The 23,456-nt window shown below is 40.2% G+C and overlaps 1 protein-coding gene across 3 annotated transcripts; it reads right to left on the bottom strand.

Moving 5' to 3' along the window:
• Positions 1 to 840: 840 nt before the first annotated feature.
• CSTF2 (cleavage stimulation factor subunit 2) lies at positions 841 to 23,420 on the bottom strand. Of its 3 annotated transcripts, XM_087860234.1 has the most exons (16): positions 23,344 to 23,420; positions 22,170 to 22,248; positions 21,667 to 21,836; positions 20,827 to 20,963; positions 20,235 to 20,354; positions 19,982 to 20,119; positions 18,565 to 18,688; positions 13,720 to 13,782; positions 11,304 to 11,363; positions 11,022 to 11,123; positions 10,516 to 10,657; positions 9,528 to 9,703; positions 8,645 to 8,952; positions 5,259 to 5,369; positions 4,191 to 4,316; positions 841 to 1,050 (listed from the first exon to the last, which is right to left on the bottom strand). In XM_087860234.1, exons 1-15 carry the CDS (start codon positions 23,399 to 23,401, stop codon positions 4,194 to 4,196), a joined length of 1,911 nt encoding a protein of 636 aa, XP_087716360.1. In that variant the 5' UTR covers positions 23,402 to 23,420; the 3' UTR covers positions 841 to 1,050; positions 4,191 to 4,193. The 3 variants fall into 3 exon arrangements, with proteins under 3 accessions (XP_087716360.1, XP_045661106.1, XP_045661107.1); XM_045805150.2 differs by lacking the exon at positions 11,022 to 11,123; XM_045805151.2 differs by lacking the exons at positions 11,022 to 11,123; positions 11,304 to 11,363.
• Positions 23,421 to 23,456: the final 36 nt, after the last annotated feature.

The following is a 23,456-nucleotide window of genomic DNA, read 5'->3' on the forward strand; positions in this document are numbered from 1 at the left end:
GTTAGAGCGAGTGGCACTAATTATTGTCACGTCTATCTGCGAGGAAGCAGGCAGGGGCAGGCCTATTGGGCAATCTGACTGCTTGTGATCTGCATTTGGTCCACTTAAAATAAATGAGAAGAATGTAAAAGTTTTAGGGTTTTCTAGGTTTTAATTTCTCAGAATAAATTTGGTTATGGGGGAAGGCTGTAGGAAGGCAGAATGAAACGTATTTTGTTCCTTTGATTTCTATATAGTTTTTACTTCATCTTGAACATGTGAAAAGTTAGTGGCTTCTTTAACCTTTAAGGTTGACTACCGAGAGACTGAAGAGTTTTAGAACAGACAGGTAAATATTAACAGTCTCTTGTGTTGCTGACACACTCGAACCAGTGCCAATACAACATTTTTGTCTTAGCTCTGAGCTATGCATGTGAATAAACCTGCTATTGATAAAAAAAAAAAGCGCATTTTGATCATTGGATTTTTCTAAACTAAATACACTGCTCTGCTACGCTCTTTGCTTTGTTGGCCTTCTGACCATTTAATAGCTCTAAGCAGGGGCTATTTTCTCCCAGTAAACTCAGAAGTTCTAGCAAGTTCTCAAAGGGCAAATCTTATTATTCCTGCTGGAAGCAAACAAAGCAAAAACTAAGTTCCAGAAAACATTGCTTCTGAGAAATTCTCAAATACCACCAAGAAGAATAAGTGGTTAACTTAAAGGAAAAACAGAACTATGGCAATAGAACATTAAAGTACAATACTGCGGTAAGGGTTGAAAACACATCTAAGGTTTCACCCTTGGTGTTCAGCTTTTTAAAAGCAAAAAGGTCGTGTATATCAATTTGCAGTATACTAAAATTGTGTTCAAAGTTTATTTCAAGTCACAGAAAATATACAAACTAAGACAACAGAATGAACTGATTTTGTTCTGAGAGGTGATGGGAATCCTCCACCTGGCACCAGTTTGACTCATTCAAGGGTTAGGATGCAGAAGTCATCTTTTTGTAACATTTCAACAAAGTTATGGAATTAATTTCCCGATTTGTTGCCAGGTATTTTTGGGAAAACCTGTAAGGAAAAGTTGGGAGAAAGCCATTAGAAATGGAGACAAAATTCTCTTTCCCAAACATCAGGAAAAAAAAAAATTTCAAAGTGGGGGAGGGAGGCTATGCAAAAGAGCAAATCACCAGGGAGCGATTCCTAAGGTGTCTGCCTCCAGGATCCCCAAAGTAATCACCTCTTACAGCAGGGTTTCTCAACCTCAGCACCACTGACAATTGAAGACAGATAATTCTTTGTTATGCCGGGGGGGGGGGGGCGGGGGGAGAGGCAGGGAATCCTATGATTATAGGATGTTTAGAAGCATCTCTGGTCTCTACGCAATGAATGCCAGTAGTATACCATATTCCTTAAAGTTGTGACAATGAACAATGTCTCCAGACATTTCCAAATGTCTTACAGGGAGCAAAACTGCCTCTGGTTGAGAACCATTGATGTAACAGTACAGAAGCCTGTCACAAGTGATCACAGAAATGGATTACAACTAGCAAGGTGTAAGATGGACGGAGAGCCAACATTTTGGCCATAGTGTGCACAATAGCAAATATACACTAAAACCTTGCCCATGTGAAACTGTATAGAACTACATGCACACAGCACATCTCACACACTTTCTCTCTCACACACACATGCGCACACACACAGGAATGTAGGTTTTAAAAAATGGTGAAAATGGAATAAGGTCTGTAGTCTAGTTAACAGTAATGTACCAATGTCAGTTTCTTGGTTTTGTACTACAAACCAAAAAGGTATTGCACAATAGCTTCTGAAGATGTTATCGCTGGGGGAAGTTGGGGGAAGGATACACGAGGCTATCTGCACTATTTTTCCAACCTTCTGTGAATTTATAATTATCTCAAAATAAAATGTAAAACAAACAAAACTCCTTGCCCTGTGGTGTATGTGCAAGGCTTTGAAATATCTTATAAGCTAGAATATGTAATGAAAGAAGTTTCAGAAACATTTCTGTCTCTACTATCCAAAACCAGTAATTTCCCCATATTGTAGGGAATGCCTTCTCTGACATAAATGAATTAGAAAAATTTTGTAAAAAAGGGGAATAGTGTTTAATCTATTCCTCTGAATATAATAGCTAGCCTATGCTTTTACTAAAAAAAAAATGCCTCAGGTATCTGGATTAAAAAGTTAAAGTACTGGTCATACCAAAAGTCTAGCTAGCTATCCATCTGTAACAGCTTCACATTATAGTTAGTCATTTAAAGTCTAAATACAAGGGGGCCTGGGTGGTTCAGTTGGTTAAGTGCCTGCCTTCCACTCAGGTCATGATCCCAGGGTCCTGGGATTGAGCCTCATGTCAGGTTTTCTGCTCAGCGGGGGAGCCTGCTTTTCCCTCTCCCTCTGTCTGCAGCTCCACCTGCTTGTGCTCTCTCCCTCTCTCTGTCAAATAAAAAAAAATAATTATTAAAAAAATAAAGTCTAAGTACAGATACGATGCATGTTGCATGTTTCCAGTCTGGATGTTTTAATGACATTGCAAATGTGGATTAAAACACAATATACTTGGGGGCGCCTGGGTGGCACAGCAGTTGGGCGTCTGCCTTCGGCTCAGGGCATGATCCCGGCGTTGTGGGATCGAGCCCCACGTCAGGCTCCTCTGCTATGAGCCTGCTTCTTCCTCTCCCACTCCCCCTGCTTGTGTTCCCTCTCTCACTGGCTGTCTCTCTGTCGAATAAATAAAATAAAATCTTTTAAAAAAAAAAACCACAATATACTTGGTAAAGACTGCTAATTAGTATAAATGAGTTCACTATTATATGATAATATATGGATAGAAATTATAATATAGATGGGGTAACAAGTAGAAATTCAAAATGTGATTTTCCACCTGATGCTGGGACAATGTGAATTTTAAGCTGTTTTAGAAAACAGAATTAGTGGGGTGCCTGGCTGGCTCAGTTGGTAGAGCATATGACTCTTGATCTCAGCATTGTAAGTTAGAGCCCAAGCTGGGTACGAGAGTACTAAAAACTAAAAAAACTCTTTAGAGAAAAAAAGAAAACAACTATTTATTTATTTATTTATTTATTTATTTATTTATTTATTTATTTATTTTAGACAGCCAGCGAGAGAGGGAACACAAGCAGGGGGAGTGGGAGAGGAAGAAGCAGGCTCATAGCAGAGGAGCCTGATGTGGGGCTCAATCCCATAACGCCGGGATCACGCCCTGAGCCGAAGGCAGACGCCCAACCGCTGTGCCACCCAGGCGCCCCAACAACTATTTATTTTTTAAAAGATTATTTATTTGACAGAGAGAGAATGAGAGAGAGCGCGCGCGCATGCACAAGCAGGGGGAGAAGCAGAGGCAGGGGAGAAGCAGACTCCCCACAGAGCAGGGAGCCCAATGCAGGGCTCAGTCCTGGGACCCTGAGATCATGACCTGAGCTGAAGGCAGACACTTAACTGACTGAGCCACCCAGGCGCCCCAAGAAAATAATTATTTACGAAATACAAGATGTTGGGGAAAACAGTTTTTAAAAGAAATGCCAGTACATGGAATCAGATGATTCCATGATTATGATCCATTTTATCTGACAGATAAGGAAGAAAAAAGGGCAGCAGTGTACAGCAACCTCTAATATGTGAAGGGACTGATGGTGATGGTGGACGATCACTACCGTGAAACATGTGCTCTAACAGTTTAACACCAAAACAGTCAATAGTAAATAAATACTGGAAACCAAAATATTTATACATTTTTTTATTGAAATGCTTTGTATTTTCTTCATTTTGATGGGACACAAAATGACACAACTGATCCTGTAAGGATACACACGAAACTACATTTAGAAGTTGTCCGGGGAAGGAGCTTAAGGAAGCACAGCTTCCGACTCGGACCTTTCTCCATTTCTGTATTTGATTAAATTTGTAAAAGTGATCATGTTAGTTTTGCCATTCGGAAAGAAAGGTTAAGAAAGATTACAACCAACTCAACAACCGAATAGATATCCTGCTGCCTTCCCCTATCCTGACAGGAGACGACCTAACGAAGGGTGAAGAGTCTAGCCAAGAGGAGTGCGGGCCTCGGACAGTCTTTAGATCAGGAGAGCGTTGTTGGTTAAGGCTGAAAGTATCTAATACCCCAAATGCACAAGGAGTTTGTCCGACTTAGGCAGGTTAGGTCTGCTCACCTTTCAAGGCGCGCCAGTGGATTTCTGTATTTGTTCCTTTAAGATCAGGATACTCTGCCTCTGCTCAGGAGGCAGCATGGCGATCTGGTCTGCAGTCAGCTGAAGAACCTGCATGATCAAAGCAGCCTGTAAAGAGAAAAAGAACGGAGTGAGTTTTAACGATGGCAGCTAAAAAAACACCACCAGCTTCTGCCCAGAAAGGAAGGATATTTCACACATAGAATACTGCAGGCAAAAAAAACCCACCCCACTCCACCCCACCCCACCCCAAACCAAACCAAAACTGGCTGGTGAGAAAAGGCACAATGAAAAGCTCAAGTACAATAATACCGAAGATTAGGAGACTCAAATCAGACAGACACCTGCATGAACCCAAAGTTCTTGCAGACTAACATGCTATCTATGAACCCTGGGAAGTCTTCAGTTTTTAATCCTGTTTTAAAAATTTTTTATTTTATTTATTTGAGAGAGAGAGAGCAGGAGCGTGCGTGATAGCATGAGCTTGGGAAGAGGGGGCAGAGGCAGAGGAAGGAGCAGGCTCACCGCTGAGCAGGGAGCCCAAAGCTGACGCTTGATCCCAGCAGGACCCTGAGCCGAAGGCAGAGGCTTAGCCGCTTAACCATTTAACCAACTGAGCCACCCAGGCATCCCTTTAATCCTTCTGAAAGTCTCTTTTTCTCTCTCTCACGAGTTTTAGTTTTTCCATGACTCTAGCTCCCCATGACGGTCAAATATAGAAACAGACATACTCATGGGGAATCTGCTATTGTTTTTAGGGATAAAGCAGAAAGGGGAGGGGAAAAAGGGACTTAGATTTTCAGGTCAACCTGGCCTGCAGAAAAAACCATTATTGGCTGATGAGTCTGAAATGTAAGATAAGCTGCCATTACAAATCCATCTAAGAATCTTAAGACCAGGCCCACAGATTTTCAGATAACAAGATCATTAAAAGTTGTTAAGACTAAACACCACTTCCAAAGGAACTCCAAAGACCCAGGACCTCCACATCATAACTGAAAAGAGGAATCCAAAAGATGTGTGCCTACGGAGACAGTCAGTATTACTTACCTTCTCATGGTCCTGTGGGGTAACTTGGTTCTGGCCAGGACTAAAGCCCCCAGGCTGACCTCCACCTTGAATACTTGCTCCTTGCATGCCTGCTCCCTGCATGACTGGGACCTATGTGCACAAAGAGAGAGGAGGAGAGAGTTTTCAGAACTTCTCATACAGTATTCAGAACCCAATAATAGCAATGTGAAAGATATGATCTGATTATGGATCGGGTAAAAAAAGCAAATTAATGACTCTGAAGATCATTTCTTAAAGTCAGCAACCGCAGAAGGCAGGCTTTAGCAAGAGATCAACTAGTGAGTTAGACACATTTGCTTACAGCAGCTCCAGCATCATCAACAAATATCACACAGCACAGTCAGGTACCATCAAATCAAGCAAAACCCAGCCGCATAAGCACAGAGAAAACTGAGAGCATCCTAGAAACTAGTGCTCAGTAGAAACAGAAATGAAAGCCAGCAGATTCTAGAGATAATGTATGCTGGTCCACTGGGGAAGCTACATCCACAGAGATACCGCCTACCTCTAGTTGAATCAGACATAGGCAGTTCGCCCCAAAGGGCCCTATCCCACAAGTAAGGCAGAGATGATCGTAATGGCAGAGGCAGAAAGGAGATGGGAAGGCCTCTGGGGGAAAGACTGCTATTAGCCCAACATTTGCTTTTTATAACTTTCCAGAGAGAATATGCAGCAGATGCTTTCTGCTAAATACAGACCAAGAAATAGGACTGACCCAAGTTAAGAGAACAAAATGCAGTTTTATCATACTTATTTAAGATCTTCGGTGAGTTTGATCTTTGGGAAGACTATCAGAACCCAAAGAAAAGGCCTCAGAGCACCGAGAATAACTGTTAAATGTCCCCATGTTGTTATGTTCACACTCAAGCATTCACCCAGAGTTTAGGTACTCTTATGAAACACAAATTGTGAACAAACATGTTACCTGCTTCCCCAGCAGATTAGAAGCAGCAAAGCACAAAAAGAAATGTGGATACACTGTTAGGAGGAGATACCATGACAGCAATGTGAAGAGCCAGGTGACAGCCTGACGGTGAAGGAGACCAGAAACCAAACAGGAAATAACTATACTTTCTACTAGAGCATATACAATAATAGGCACATTCAATGATGACCCTGAGTAATCAAAAATGGTTAAAATCATTTTTCATTATCTTGTTTAAGGAGGGAAGGAAGCATAATACACTTCATTATCACTTTCTGTTCTTTATCAATACTGAATCCAGAGACCGGTCTGAACCTTAATGTTATGTTACAGATCTGAAACATCTAGGAGAATAATATTTTCGAAGCTTCACAGTTAATACTAATTTGAGGTATTATATCATGAGCTAACCATTCAATAATGGCCATTTAAAGTTTCCAGGAGTGCCTGTTCTAGGCAAGTCACTCTAGACAAGTCACAATATAGGTGACCACACGTCCAGGTTTGCCTAACATAGTCCCAGTTTATGCTTTTGCCCCAGAGTAACTATTTAACAGCACTCTCAGTCACAAACATGTCCCTGTTTGGACAAGTCATATCATCACCCTAGTAAGCCTTTTAACTAACAAGTTTCCAACAAGGTGAACTGAAATTATTTTTAAAATCTGATTTAAAATTATGAATTAGGGATATACTGTAAAGTTAAAAAAAGGCACAGAACAGTGAAAGAAAGGAAATATAGACACATTTTTTTAATAATATATGCTTTGTTAGAAAGATACATCAAAAATTGAATAAAAGCTATGATCTATAGGGGCTGGGGGTCACAGGGGAGACAGATACAGGGGATGAAGCAAGGTTCTCACTATCTCTTATATATGAGTGAACATATTAATTTAAACAACATAAAAAAGGTTTGAAGATAAAATTTTTATTTTTTTCACTCAGATCTAATATGCTTTATACAATCTACTAAGGAAAACTATAGAGATCTTATATTAGAGTAATGAGTACAAGCGCTAGCAGAGACAAAACAGCAAGACATTATCCAGCAATGGTCTTCCAACCATTATTTTTAATGTCTTTCTCCACAAAACTACTGACAGAATTCTATAAGGACATCATGTAGTTATTTGTTGTCAGTCTCCCCAGCTAGAATGCAAGCTCTGCAGGGGCAGGGACTTTGTTTTGTTCACACTGCTATATCCTCAGTACCTAGAGCTCTGTCTGGCACACAGTAGGTGCTCAATAGATATTTGTTGACTGACTGAATAAAAGCATAAAAACCATTTTTATTATAAGGCTACTGATCCTAGAGGGCAGAATAAACACCAAGGCCCACAGACACATTTTAAAAAGCACAATTTGAAAAAAAGAGAGAATAGTTTTCTTTTACACATACCAGAAAACAACATATTCGTACTTCCTATTAAAGAGGGGGAGGTAGACACACATATACACATACATGATGTACAGATAATAGGACTGAGTAGTACAGTGAAAAAAACAGTGGGTTCTATTCCTTGCTCTGTCACTTTTTAGTTGTGTGAATTTGGACAAGTCACCTGAATTCTTGGATCTGTTTCCAAACCTATCAAATGAGAGAATTGGATGACTGACACGTTCCATTCCAGTGACACTCTCCCTCTCTCTCCCTCTCCCTCTCTCTCTCTCTCACACACACACACACACACACACACACACACACACACACACAGGGGAGCAAGACACATAAACATATGGAAGAGGGAAGAGAGGCAGAAGAAGTACATAGAGGAAGGAGGCGCAAAAGGGAGACGAAGGTGCTAGCACATAAAAATTCAGGGAAGAGACACACATACCACCTCCCCACAACCAATTGTGTGTGAAGAGGGAGGAGATGACAACACAGAGACGATCACAGATCACCATATACACATAGCTAGAGAGAGCCAAATAAGGAGAAAGAAGAGATAAGAATTCAGTTCCACAGGTTTTAAGGTGAATGTTAGTAAAAACTTGCCTTTCATATTCCACTGTTCACTTAGGCTATGTGATGAAAGTAAACTCAAATAGGCTGCTGCAAACCCAAGATTACTGAAATGACTACTAATAGCTCTCCCATATGCTCTAATGCAGTTCTTACGGTTGTACATTAGAATCACTTGGGGGAGGTTTTTCAAATTATCCATGCCTAGATTCTAGTGATACACTCTGTCTCCTAAATCTGCAGGGGCTCTGCTCTGAATGGAAGCACTCCTTAAATTGTGGGACAAGGTTGCTACAATCCTGGTGGCAAGAAAATAACCACCTTAAGGGTCAGAGAAACTGGAAGGGAGTTTCTAATCTTCCTGTTCTAGCAAGCTGAGAAATAGCCCGAATCAGAAAACAGTCATAGGCTCAATGGTCAATTCCTGAATAGATCAAGATTTCATGTAGAAGAAGTGAGTATTGCACGTACCTGTCTGGATCCCTGGGGGCCAACTGCTCCCATGTTAATTGGACTGGGACCCTGGATTCCACTAGGCATAGGGCCTCTAGGGCCAGGGACTGGGCCCCTTGTATCCATACTTCTGGCTTCTATCCCTCTGACTTCCATTGCGCGGGCCTCCATCGCGCGGGCTTCCATCGCACGGGCCTCCATCGCGCGGGCCTCCATCGCTCGGGCTTCCATTGCACGGGCCTCCAATCCTCTGGCATCTAATGCTCTAGCCTCCATGGCTCGTGCCTCCATCCCTCGTGCATCTATGCCTCGGGGATCTCTTCCGCCTATAAAGAAAGTTGTAAGAAAACCATTGTGTAGCTACTCATCTTTACTGCAAAAAGAACCAATGATCAAAGAAAGAAATCTATTCCTCCAGTCACGTCTCCCCCCAACTACAGGTGACCCTTGAACAAGGCAAGGGTTGGAGCACTCCCCCAAAGCTTAACTACTAATAGCCTAGTGCTGACTGGAAGCCTTACCAATAACATAAACAGTTGACTGACACATGTTTTGTATGTTATATGTAATATGTTCTGCATTCTTACAATAAAGTAAGCTAGAGAAATGAGAACATTAAAAAAGTCGTTAAGAAAGAAAATACTATTTATAGTACTGCAGTACATTTATAAAAAAAACTATGTATAAGTGGACCTGCACAGTTCAAACATGTTGTTCAACGGTCAACTGTACGTGAGACCACTTTCTCCTTCCCAGTTTTACAGGTTTGCAGATAAATCTTAAAAATGTCTGCCAACCCCATTGCCCCAGCCTTCTTTATCCCAGATTAGAACCTAAGATAGCTGGGTTTATTATCAGTCCACAACTACCAGTCAGCCTTGTGACGTGGTCTCCCCCTTACCTCTGCCATCCAAGGGTGGACCCCTCTGATCTAGCATGGGACCTCTTGGCTCTGCCATTAGAGGCCTGGGCTCAGCTAAGGGCCCTCCCCTCATCTCATGTGGGGGTGGGCCACGGCTGTCATGGCCAGGGACATGGTGCATGGGTGGACCCTGGTGAGGTGGTCCCAGGTAACCTCTAGGGATGGAGAAAAATGTTATATTTTAAAACAGAACAAAACAACAAAAGAAGTGTCAACCAGAAGATCAGTAAGTAAAAAAAAAAAAAAATCAAAGCACTGATGCAAACATCAGTCTACAAATGCTAAGAGAATGAACACCAAACAGAACCCCCCCCCAAAAAAAAAGCTACGGAGATATAAAGGCACATATTCTAGAAATTCATATATACTCAGGGCACTCATAATTAAGGAGGAGGTAATGGATATCCATTGTACAGAACGAGTATGTAGTACAGGGACAGGGCTTAAGAACGTGGGTTACTGTATGGGTTCAAATCTTGGCTTTATCACTTATTTAGCTGTGTAATCTTGGGCACATATACTTAACTTCTCTATGCCCCGGTTTCTTCAGCTGTAAAACAGGACTGATATTAGTATCAATCTCACAGGGTTGTGTGGATTTAATGAGATGATCTAAGTGAAGTACAGCACAGAGGAGGCATGATCTCCATTAATATCAACTATCATTATCTTATTATTATTGCTACTACTGATATTGCCACTATCGATAAGCAACAGTTTTTCCTGTTTAGATAGGCGCTAGAATTTCCGATTTCTAAAGATGACTCAGGTAGCCATGGGTCATTCAAAATGACATACTCAACAGACATAGTTCTGTCCAAGAAGAAGTGCTTCCTTAGTCTTGGACAGTGGCCATGAATATTTATTTATCTGCTGAAGCAGGCAAACAGGTATAGAAACACGGTGTTCTTGGACCAAGGGAAAATTCTGATTCCCCCAGCCTTTTCCTTTCTACGTTAGTGCTTACCTAGGCTCTACCTCTCCAGTTACAGAAAGTAAAGTGCCTCCACGCGGGTCATTTGGAGCGTCTCCTAACAGACCTCGAGGAGTTGGGACGTTGGCAGGCAAGGGCCCACGCTGCATAGCTGCTCTGGGGTCCTGCATTGGCACTGACAGGGAAACAAACCGGGAGTTACTGTTGTGAAGGACACATAAGGAAACAAGAAATGACTCTATATACCACTGACAACATAATTCAGACACCTGAGAGCGGGTGAAACCTCACCACAGCAGACTCCTCTTGCAGCTCAAGAACAGAAGCAGGGTGTAGGCAGAATCTGTGCCATGTCAGAGGTATGGATGGAATTACATAAAGAGCAAAATGGGGAGCAACCTGCCAAGGACTAGCACTGCAACCGGAAGAAACTTATGCTCCTGGTTTTCCTTATAATCAATCTTAGTTCAAGGACCAGAGTCACAAAAAGAGAGGTAGGGTCTTGGCATATGTGAACACTGCCATGGCTCTGCAAGAACCTGCTGTCTCCTTACAGACTGCTATTCCATCCAAGCCTCCTGACACCAGTAGGGAGGGAGTACAGCCTCGGACAGATGCCCATATCATCCATGTTCTCTGCCCTGTGTGAAGAGGTCAATCTTAGGCTTGTGGCCCCAACAGGAAAAAATTTAAAAACAAAAGCCCAAAACACTACCCTTCTGGGTTCCGAACGTGAGGATGACTGCCAAGCAGCCCTTGTCCTCTCAACGTCCCACCCTGAACACCACAAGCAAAAGGAAACCCGCAGATACAATGGGTACCTTGAACTCGCTCAATTGATGCAGGCCCGGCGGGTCCCACGGGCGAGTGCTGTAGGGTTCCTAGGTGAGCAGTAAGTTCAAAAGGAGAAAGAGCAGACACTTAAAATAGCTTGCACGCACACACAGGATCATACACGTACAGACACTGGAGATTTACACATGTAAGTTAAAAAGCCAAGAGTTTAGGAGCCTGCCCCAGGCTACAAAATCTTCCTAAACTATAGTCGCTTCTCTGGGATCTGAAGCTGTTCTGCTGTGATGAGATTGCCTCCTCAGAGGAAACAGGTAGGCCACTGATGTTACTCAGCCACTTTCAATTTTCACTTCTGCTACTATGAGTCCACCTAAATCTCCTTATACCATTACAAGAAAAGAAACAAAATACAAAAAGTATAGTTCTGAATCTCTAGTTAGGTAAAAAAACATAAACATATTTTCATAAGCAAAACATGAAAGAGATTATACTGAATCTGGAAGGCAAGATTTATTCTGAAGAGGCCCATAACAGAAGTGCACTGTACTATTTCTGCCACATTTTAAAGCACAAAAATTTCTACAGAAAATGCAGCGAATGACCTTTAGACAAAGAAAGAGAATACTGCCCCTCAAAAAATACTCTGCCACTACGAGCCTCCGGTAACAACCAGACACCATGACAACAGCAGACAAAGACTAATGAGATGACAAGGGTGCCAACACCACAGAGGTGGCAGAAGGCAAGAAGTGTCTTCTTAAACTACTCTGTCTCCTTTCACCATTACAAATGTGTGTAAGAAGCACGGATTCCAGGAAAAGAAAGAAAGCTGGGTACAAGTGCAAAGATCCTTGCTTCCTCTGTTGGGTACTGAACAAAAACTATAAAAGAAAACTCATCTCACTTTCTCTCTTCGAGAAGACACCCCTGATATACCTTCAAAACTCAAGTCATTTCCCTCTGCTCACTTTTGACCCAGAGAGGAGAAGAGAACTAGAGTAGGAAAGAAGAGGTCTTGTGGAAGTATATATTAAACAGCTAAAGTTTGGTTGATTGATGGCTTGCTTGGGAAGAAGAAAAATATGACTGGAACCCCAATGCCTTCTCCCTAATGCAGAAATACTCTGGGTACACACACGATCTACTAAGAGTGGTCAAGGGCATGGGGGCACAACAGCACAAAAGCACAGGCTGCTTAGAGGAGGCATTTGGTCAAGAGCCTATCCCACTGCCAACCATCTGACCAGATGATCAGGTCTGTCACTTCTGCAACCAACCCTAATGGACAAACCGTAGACGAGGAATATAGTACATAGGCCTCTATCTTAATATTTTGCTTTTGAACAATGGGTTTTACTTGTAGGCCATGTGCTAAGAAGTAACTTCAGCTTCTCTGTGCTGCCCAGAAGAGTTCTTTCTCATCACGATGACAGAATGAATTAAGAACAGAAGACACTGAAGAGTGTTTTTGGAAGTTAATAGAGGCAGTGTGGATTTTTGGAAAGAGGAAGATTTTAGTCAGAGACTTCAGAATCTTGCTCTGCCACTTACTAGCTGAAGAGATGATTGCCCCAAGTCCTTTCCACGTCACTCAACAGTATTTACTTACCACGGGCCCTTGAATAAGTAACTTAAAACTCTGAGCTTCCACCTCTTTACCTGAATACTGAGGGTGTTGCCCCCTAACTCACATAGTTGTTTATGAAAATTAAACTGCCTGGCCTATATTATGTGCTCAGTTTTATTGTTAGTTCCTTCGGTATTCTCACGCTCTCTCCTCTTAATGTTGTTTTCAACCAAACCACTGCATTTTCTGTTTCTTCAAACTCCAGCAACAGAGGGAAATAATTTGGAGATTCTGGAGTGGCTGTTGCTGTGGTATCCAGTGTTACTGCCACAGTACAACATACCCTTACCAAGTAGGCTTCACAGACCTTTGATCCCCTCCCAGTTTTCTCTGTGGTTTAGATTTAGGCTTCTACATGTTACAGGCTCATTATTAAAATTCCTTACTTGGTCAACAGATATCCACAGAGTGAGAGAGAACATGTCAGCAGTATCATTAGACTATTATGAAAAGGTGATACACATTAAATAGAAACAAAGGATCCATTTGCTTTATTGATTCTTGTAGAGCTAGGCTCTGAGTCACTAGATGGAAAGTCTAGACTAGTGCTGTCCGACAGAATATTCTGCAATGAGGGAAATATTCTGTATCTGCCATACTTAGTATGTGGTGCCATAACCACGGATGTGGCCACTTAGCACTTGGAATGTGGCTAATGTGAATGAGGAACTGAATTTTAAGTTCTACCTAATTTCAATTAATTTAATATTCAAATAGCCACATGTGGTTGGTTAGTGGCTGCCATACTAAGACAATGCAGATATACAAAATGTCCGAGTCCAGTCCACATTAATCAGATATTAAGATTTATTTACCTTGTCCCCGCTCAATGGACACTGGTCCACTTCCTGGCATTCCAACCTGAGCTTGCATTCCTCCTAGAAGATAAAGGGAAGGAAAGAAAAACACAAATTAGGACAGTGGAGAAAAAATTAGGACAGTGGCTGAGTTAACAAATTTCCTTCTTCTGCCTCCCCTACTTCTGCACAGACAGAAACTACAAAGAAAGATCATAACTACCACTAAACAATGCAGTTATACAGAAGGTAAAGTTTGTTAGTAAACTCTAGGCTTCAGTGACAGAAAAGTGAGTTAAATGAGAATACTTAATCTCCCTGGTTACTAAAACCTTGGCAGTTCTGTGTGATATAGGAGAACAACGGCACTTGCCCACATTAACTCCTCCCAGAGGAGGCAAGACTGTTCCCAGGGTATTTTGTAAATATGTGGGTTTTAGTCGTGAAAAGATTTATGGGGCATGGCTGGCAGTTAACCAGAAGCCAACGGGGATACTAGATGCCCTGCAATGTCTGAGGTAGTCCTCCAAAATCCAGAAGTATCTTGTCTTGCAAAATTTTCAAATGTCTTGGTGAACGTTAACACAAATGAAGACCTGTTTACAGTCAGCTGAACTTAGAACCTAAGTCTGCCGTATTTGGAAAAAAAAAAAAAAAAAAAGCTCTTTTCCCTATTTACATCTGTACACATATATACTCAATCTTCCAGAAATACAATTAGTGAGTCAATTACAGGTACTGCATTTTGTTTTGTTAAGAACTTTACCAAAAGTTTTCACCATTTGAGAAGATCACAACACTAGTATCAACAGTCCCTCTGGTATTCGAGTTGCCAAAAAAACATACCTGTATTTGTCTGCATCTGTAGCTTTTACACTGATGGTATAGGTGCAAGCATCTGACTGCTACCTTTTGGTTTCTTGTGTAGTTGTGCCTGAACACTTGCGCATTAAAAATATTTTTTATTATAGGTTAATTTCCTTTTACTTCTCCTTTATATTATAGTTAGGGCATTATATTTTTTTTGGGAAATCACGTTAAATAGGTTACATCTGTGCATTTCATTTCAGGATAGTAAAAAAAAAATCACTGCAAAATATGTTATGAAAAGAGGCCCCAGGGTCTAACAGGGTTGAGAACCACTGCTCTACCCTAACCAGTTGGGACAGGAGGACTGCTATACAAAGAATAATTATGTACCACAAGTCCTTGTCTCGTCCTTTCTATATAGCAATAATTCTCTTCTCCTCAAAAGAAATATACATGCTATGCTGTAAGTAGGGAGAAAAGACAAGCTGAGCTGTTTGCAGTTCATTAATACTTAACTAAAAGATCAACTACGCGCCATATTCTCTTTTTAAAAAATTTTATTTGAGAGAGAGTCAACATGCACGAACGGTGGGGAGGGGCAGAGGGAGAGGGCAAAACAGACTCCCTGCTGAGCAGGGAGCCCCATGTGGGGCTCACGAGGCTTGATTCCAGGACCCTGAAATCATGACCTGAGCTGAAGGCAGATGCTTAACCGACAGAGCCACCCAGGCGGCCCCCATCATATTCTCTTACTCCGTTTAATATGCCAGGCACTGAAGAGCATGGATTAAGAACCTGAACCTGTGCTAGCCCCACCCCTACTACTAAGTAACTGTGATTTTGAACAAGTGATTTGATAAAGTTAACATATGCCTATGCTTACTCATCTGTAAAGTGAATGAACTGGTCTAAAACAGTGGTTCTCAGAATGTGCTGCTCAGACCAGAAGCGTCAGTATCACCAAAGAGTTGTCAGAACTGCAAATTTCAGGGCCCTATCTCAGACCTGCTGAATTACAAAGTCTGGCGGAGGGGACCAGCATCTGCGCTTTAATAAGCTAATCAGGTGATTCTAATGTACATTAAAGTTCGAGAACCACAGGTCTAAATAATTTCAAAGGTCTCTTCTAACCACCAACCACTCTATGACTTATTCAGACCATTCACTAAAACAATACAAAGACTTAGGATCTGAGGAAAGCAGTGGCAGAAGGACTCAACAGGCAAAATTTTTCATATTATACACTATCACGTGATGGCACTTTTATTTGTATGGGCTAGCTTCCCAGAAGTGGAATTGGTGGATCAAAGTGTACATGAATTTTAAACGTGAGACTACTTTCTTAAAAGGCTAAAACACTTCATGTGTCCACTGGCAATTTATGATACCACTTTCCCCACCAATAGTGTCATCTCTCTTTGAAATTTTGCTAGTCTGATGGGTATAAGTAAAGTGAAATCTCGTATTTTAACTTGCAATCCCATGACTACAAATGCATTTGCTTTTGTTGCCATTTGGATTTGCTTTTTTTTTCTTTCATTAGGTAGTTTTTTTTAATAATAATTTTTTTATTATGTTATGTTAGTCACCATACAGTACATCATTAGTTTTTGATGTAGTGTTCCATGATTCATTGTTTGCATATAACACCCAGTGCTCCATGCGATACGTGCCCTCCTTAATACCCATCACCGGCCTATCCCAGTCCCCCACCCCCCTCCCCTCTGAAGCTCTCAGTTTGTTTCCCAGAGTCCATAGTCTCTCATGGTTCATTCCCCCTTCTGTTTACTCCCCGCTTCATTCTTCCCTTCCTTCTCCTACCGATCTCCCTGCTGTCTTATGTTCCACAAATGAATGAAACCATATGATAATTGTCTTTCTCTGCTTGACTTATTTCACTTAGCATCATCTCCTCCAGTCCCGTCCATGTTGCTGCAAATGTTGGGTAATCGTTCTTTCTGATGGCTGAGTAATATTCCATTGTATATATGGACCACAGCTTCTTAATCCAGTCATCTGTTGAAGGGCATCTCGGCTCCTTCCACAATTTAGCTATTCTATGAAGTGCCTACTCATTTTCTTTGCCTACTTTTCTACTAGGCTGTTTCCCCTTTTCACCAACTGTCAATGAGTTTTGTACAGGGTATTTCAAAAATATGAGTGATGTTTTTATAACTTCAGAAATAGAAATGCTACAAACTCACAAAAAATACCACTTGAAAATCCAGTAATTTAAGTTCCTTTCATACTTACTTTCAACCTCTATATTTATTAATTTCCTCTTTTTGGTATCTTGTTTCTTTAAAAAAATTATTTTCCTAATTCTTTAAAACTAGTAGAATTCCTTTATTCTTTAATAACACAGGCATTTGAAGATATTCATTTTAAGTACTGCCTTCACTATTTCCCATACTTTTTTGTATAAAGTACACTACTTTTTGTTGTCTTTTAGATGATTTATAAATCTCCCTTTTATTTTCTCTTTAATTCAAGGATAACCCAGTGTATGTTCCTTATTTTTCCAAGTAAAATTTATTTTCATCACCTTTTAGTTATTTTTCATTTTATTGGCTTATAATAAGAGAATATGGCCTGTAAAATCGCTACCTTTTAAACTTGTTTTTATTTTGTGGCCAAGTACGTATTTTTGTGTGTGTGTGTGTGTTTTGTTTTTCTTGGTTTTTTTTTTTTTAACTGTTCATGGTCATTTGGGGGCAAAAGTGTGCTCTCTAGTCAAAAGACATAAACCTCCCATAATAAATCATGGTTATTGCTTCCACTACTTTATTCCTCAATGCCTTTACTTACTTTTTGTCTATTAGTACAAAGGTACTCAAAGTATGGTGCAGACAATGCTGATCCACGCACTGTATGTTAACAATTCATGACAATGTAAGTACAGAAATGGAGAGCAGACACTTAGAAACTTTTATAGCAATTTGATACTCCTGTGACATCCAAGTGCATGAGCAGGGCACTTGTGTCACTGAACAGGATACAGAAGACTTTGGGTGGTTTTCAACTCACGTTATGAGCTGCCTATGTCATGGGTTGCATACTCGTGTAGTAGGGCCACATTTCAACCTGTGATATTTTAAGGTAAGTTAGGCACCTGTAACTCAAAAATGTATAAAATACAGAATCCATTTCTTTTATTTAAAGATATTTACTCTATAGATAAACGAAAATCATGAGTTTGCTGAAATTTATTTTAAAATTCCTTCCTCTATTCCTTGTCAACTTAGTTCTGTAGACCAGTTTCTCTACAAAACAGAACAATTTAGGTTCATTTATGCTCTGAGTAGTGTTGTAGTCAATCTAACCCAGATTAGATAAATTAACAAGAGGCAAATATGTTGCATAAAAAACTTTAAATATTATATCATGTGTTCATACAGGAGTTTCATATAGGGAATCACTATTCTCATGAGTTTTTTAGTTATGATTGTTGAATGACAAAAAGCTACAAGCATAATAGCAATACTCAATAATTCCTATATATATATACTTTCAATCAAAATACACAGTTTTAAAAATTCTTTTTTCCTTTTGTTGTGTGGTCTGATTATATTTAACGAAATGCAATTTCATATCTGTTGAATATAATAACAAATGTGACTATGTATTTTGTGTGTTTTTTTTAAAGTGCTTTTTAACCTAATCTAAGTCTGGCTTTTAGTGGGAAAATTCAGTCCATTCACATTTAACAGAATAACGACCATATGAGATTTTATTCCCTCCTCCTTACATTATGTTTATTATTACTTAATTCACAATGTTGTTTCCTTTTCCCTCTATTTGCTGGCTTTGTTGGCTTTCATTTCCCCCTTGTTAATTTGGAAGTTCTACTGTACTTTTCCATTTTGTGGTCCTTTTCCCTGCTCTCTCTATATGAGATCAACTATTTCCTCCACCCAGGATATATGCTTCCTAGCTGTATATTAATTTTATATCGAGATCTCATTACCACATAATAATTTGGCAACATTATACCATTTGCTACAACAAAACTTTAGCAAAATACCAAAATGGTGGAGACTAAGTGAAACATACCTCCAGGAGCCAAGGAACCAGGACCAGGTCCCGTCACAGCCGCTGGTATCTGCCCTGGTGCTGGAACTCCAGCTTGCATAGAAGCTTGCATCAGAGGAGGTGCACCATTGACATGCATTCCACCCTGACCAAAGGGAAAAACAGTATGTATACATCTCTGGACAATACACATGATGAGCCTGGTTATACAGAACACAATTAAGTTGGACCATGTCTAAAAGCAGAGACTGACAAGTCTGATCTGTGTTGTGAGGCTATATTGTGGCACCTACGGCTGACTTCAAGTTGTTTACCTCTTCCAGTTGGAATGATAAAAAATGGTAGATTACTGTTCTTTCTGTTTACATTTACCTTATCTTGAGGTTGAACACTTTTATTATGAAAAATTCCAGATATATAAATTGTTAAGAAAATAAACATACAGTTTAAGAAATAAATGTATATATTTGAAATCTTCCCTATAGTCTTCCCCAATTGTGTCCTGTGTCCCTCTCTTAAGACAACCACTTAAGAATTTTTACAGACGTTTTGAAATTGTATGTAAATCATTACGCACTAAACATTATTTGCAACTCATTCAACACATTTTTGGGATATGTGCAAACACATATATCCCATACTTTGGGAAGGCTTCCACATTCACTTATTTTCACTTTTGTAACTTTTGAGTTATCTGTGTTAATACCATGCATCCTAGTTCCTCTTTACTACTATATGGAGTTAGGTTTTTGAAAGTCATTCATGGTGACCTGTGTAATTTATTTAACTGTTATAGAGTATTTCACCAGATAAATATACCACATTTTCCCCATTCTTCCACTGATGTATATTTAGGATGTTTCAATGTTTCATTATTATCATGTGGCAATAAACATTCTTGATCATGACTAAGGACTCTTAATCAGCCTGTTGTCCATCATGTGTGTGGCAAATACTTTTTCCCAATTTGTCATTTGTCTTTGGGTTTTATTTCTTTTTCTCTATACAGAAATTTTCAGTTTTCAAATGTATTGATTTCTTATGGCTTCAGTTTTGTGTCATGCTTGGCAAGCAAGCTTTACTTTTTTCCACTGGTAAGGAGATAGTAAGAGTGCCAACCTCATACAATTGCTGTAAGTACTCAATGAGACAATGGATATAGAATAACAAAGTGCCAACCATAGTACCACACATGCACATAAACACCAAGTTAGCCTATATAAAAGGACAAACAGGAAGGATCTCTTTGTTTCAAAAACTTGGCACCAAATCTATATTCATTCGGATGCCATGTACTCTGCAAACTGAAAATTGCTTTTATGCTTGGGAACTGAAATTATCATCTTCAGCTTCTGACTGTTCTTCTTTCAGTATATTTTCCTCACATGAAAACGGCATTCAAAACAGGTAAAAGAAATGTTAAGAGATAAAGCCCTACCAAAGACTGGGCCTGAGGGGCCTGAGGATTCTGCTGGTTCATTGACACAGTGGATCCTGAGCCAGGCCCAGCACTGTGAACTGGCTGAGGATTGCCTGCAATCAGCGTTGGGATATTTGTCTGGCGATGCAGAATTTTCTAAAAAAACGAAAAGACAAATCTGTGAGCTGTCTGTTTAACAAAGCTATCAGGAAGTTCCTACCCCACTCAAGGTTTACCGTGGCGTTTCTATAAAAGAATAAGAAACACTCACCAGGGCAATCTCTGGATCCACAATTCTCATCACTACCTGTGCTTGTAGCAACGCATAAGCCAGCTGAGGGTTCTGAAGCAACATGTTCCGTGCTTCCTGGGGACTATTCTGGACACAGAGCTGAGAAGATAAACAGATTCATCATCAGGTTCACTTAGTACTTAGAAATTAATAGTGATTTAGAGACATTCTCATCTGAGAAATATAATACTCAAGAAGCTTTTTAAGCTATCATTGGTTTTTGCATAGCATACAAAATTTTGGTCATGACAGACAAGAGAAGGAAGAGGCATTTCAAATACTGTAATACCACCATTTAGGAGAAAAGCCACATTTGAATATCTACATCTGATATCTATGGGCCATAAAAAGCCAGACTGTATAGTTGTGTTTGTGTACAAAAAATGGAAAGCTCTTTGCACGAAATGTAAAATACGCTGTGCACATATGGCATATCGAAGGTGCGAGAAATGGTGGTCAACAGGCACACCTTATATTTGAGCTCAGGGAATTATTTCCATTCACTTGATCAATGAACTCCTTGAAAATTTGATGTGATTTGATTTGCTCTTAACCTAATGCCTCCTCCCACCTTCATTTGTTTCATCAGCTCAAACATCTGCTCTGGTGGAAGACTGGCAACTGCTTTGCTAATGGACTCAGGGGCATCCTCAGGACTGATGGTCTCTCCATAAGGTGACTCAATGACAGGGGCACCAGTGCCAAGGCCTGATCGGGAAGAAAGTACAAAAAGTTAAATAGGCAAAATTATGAGCTAAATCAGTTCAAGTATGTACTTTCCAGAGCTGCTTTCTTTCCAGGACCCGTTATAACTTTAAATTCTCTGGAACTGAGAAGTAAGTGATTTGCAAGTCTCTTATTTCTGTAGAGGAAAGCGAAAGAGTGTATTTTCTGCTCTCAGAAGAAAGCTGGGACTAGGATCACATAGGTGGACAACGTTAACCTAAATTAGGGATGAGACATATTGATTTCCTTTGATAAGTCATTTCAGAAGTGAAACAACAGAAGCAAAATAATAGAAAAAGATGCTAATTACAAAATGGAATTCCTGATCTGTTACCTCTGTTATGTCTGGGAACTGAAATTATCCAGAAATGCCTTGGTAATCCCACCAATGACAGCTCTGACAAACAGTTACAGCAGTGGTAAACTAATGACATAGTGCAACTAATGGCTTGGTGAGCCTGAATTCATCTTCAACTGTAAATCAACTCCTTCGCAACTGAAGGACTTCTAAAGTCAACTTTACCTTGTTTCTCAAAGATATACACTTCCCTAATGCAGGCGCCTCAAGTGGGTCAATCTACGTGGCTATCCATTTCAGCAGGTGCTAAAACATATCACAAATGGAAAAATCTTCATTGTTACATCTTTACTAATTCATGTTGCATACAATCAGGTTTATACTCACTCTTCAGCTCTTCTTTGTTCTTTTCACTGGCAGCATTGTCCACTCGAAGTGCTCTCCCACTGAATTCACGCCCATTCAGGTTTCGCATGGCACTAAGTGCTGTCTCTTGGTCCTGGTATTCACAGAAGCCATAACCCTTTGGCTTTCCTGTCTCCCTATCATATACCAACCTGGGAGAGCAGAACCAAGTATCAGGCACAAATGTTATACACATATAGCATTCCTGCTAACATGGCCATGTTCTAATTTGGTCCACTGTAAGACAAATAACTTTATCACCGACTGCTTCACTAAAATACTTTTTTAAACATTTTTAAATGAAAAAAATGTATCTTTTAGTAAAAATAAATGTGAATTATGTGGTATGTGAATTATACCTGAATAAAGCTGTTACAAACAGAAGGATGCATATGAAAAGTCACCAGTAAAAACCTTGCTATTATTGCTAAGGGCCAAATTTGTGATTTTAAAGAAAACCCCAAGTAGTCAAAGGAGAATCTCACCTGAAACTAACAACAGGTCCAACCTCAGAAAAGATGTCCTTTAACTGCTCTTCGGTAGCCTCATATGGAATGTTCCCCACTATGGAAGAAAATAGAAAACATATTAAAATTCTGAGTTTGTAACCTACTTCCCTTGTGAGAAAGTAAACAGAATCAGTACTTATATCATTGAAAATGTAACAACTACCTCAAAATAGTGTTCCTACAATCCCAGTTCCATGGTATTTCAGACAACATTTCAATCTTGTCTGCTGACTTAAATTACAAAACGAATAAACCACTAAGACTAAATATAAAAGGTATAGGCACTTCTAAATATCAGTTCTCAGACCTATCTGACAAGTGTTATGATTTTTCTTAACTTCGGTGAAAATAAATACTTTGGCATTGGTATTTATCTGAAGATCTGTAAGTCTTATCGATAACTACTAAAAATACCAATATATTTGGTATTTTAAAAACTGGCACATTATGTCCGTATTTCTACACATACACAAACACTCAAAGAATAACGATGAATGTAGTGGAGGACGTTTAAAAATTATTCTAAACTGTTTTGTTATGTCCTTTCCAAAAGGTGCTTTAAAATCACCACACGTACTTAAAAAAAACTTATTTCATCTGAAAAGATTACTCAGAATAGACTTGATCCTCTTTAAAATTTCTTCGACGAGATCTTAATCATTTGTTCATTCATTCATTCACAATCCACTTTAAGACTCCAGGTGGCCGCTACCAGTATCGAACTAAAATGTTACCGTAAAAAGCAGAGTATGAAAGTCCTTATGAGAAGGCGGGAAGTGGACACAGGGTTCTATACACTCAGCATAAAATCTGTATTCTGGGATAGGGAGTGAGAAGTAGTACGGGACAGTTGCCATGCGCCCTCGATTGCAGACGATAATTGAAGCTCATGAAAGGAGAAAGGCACAGAAGCTGAACGCTAGTTTAACTTCCTCAGCCACATCATGGAAAGGCTGTGAGACCTCAAGGGAAGGGAGCATCACTTTGCCCGCGAGTCCACTGGACTGGCCGCCCCACAGGATAGGCAGGTAGAGCCGCAAGCCCGACCCACCAGCTCCTGCAGCAATTCATGAGGTGCAGGGGGCATTCCCTGCAGCTCCCTGTCTCTTTCTGTCCCTCCCCGATGCTTGGCTCCACGAATTGCTCTCACCGAACACCGAACGCAGAGAACGATCCACCGCAGGGTCTCTCACCGTCAAACCCGCCATCGCTCTCTTCCGGCAGCTTCCGGTGCGCCAGAGCACACTTCCGTACGGCGCGTGA

This window comes from Ursus americanus, chromosome X (genome assembly GCF_024610735.1).
Source record: "Ursus americanus isolate L20-20 chromosome X, mUrsAme1.1.p, whole genome shotgun sequence".
Lineage (NCBI taxonomy): Eukaryota > Metazoa > Chordata > Mammalia > Carnivora > Ursidae > Ursus > Ursus americanus.

Excerpts from the sequence above, each read along its gene's own strand:
- CSTF2 (XM_087860234.1), bottom strand. The coding sequence starts at position 23,401 with ATGGCGGGTTTGACGGTGAGAGACCCTGCGGTGGATCGTTCTCTGCGT. Across the intron at positions 20,355-20,826 it reads AGCTGATGAAACAAATGAAG|CTCTGTGTCCAGAATAGTCC; the intron begins GTGGGAGGAGGC and ends TTATCTTCTCAG. Across the intron at positions 20,120-20,234 it reads TGGATCCAGAGATTGCCCTG|AAAATTCTGCATCGCCAGAC; the intron begins GTGAGTGTTTCT and ends TCGTTTTTTTAG.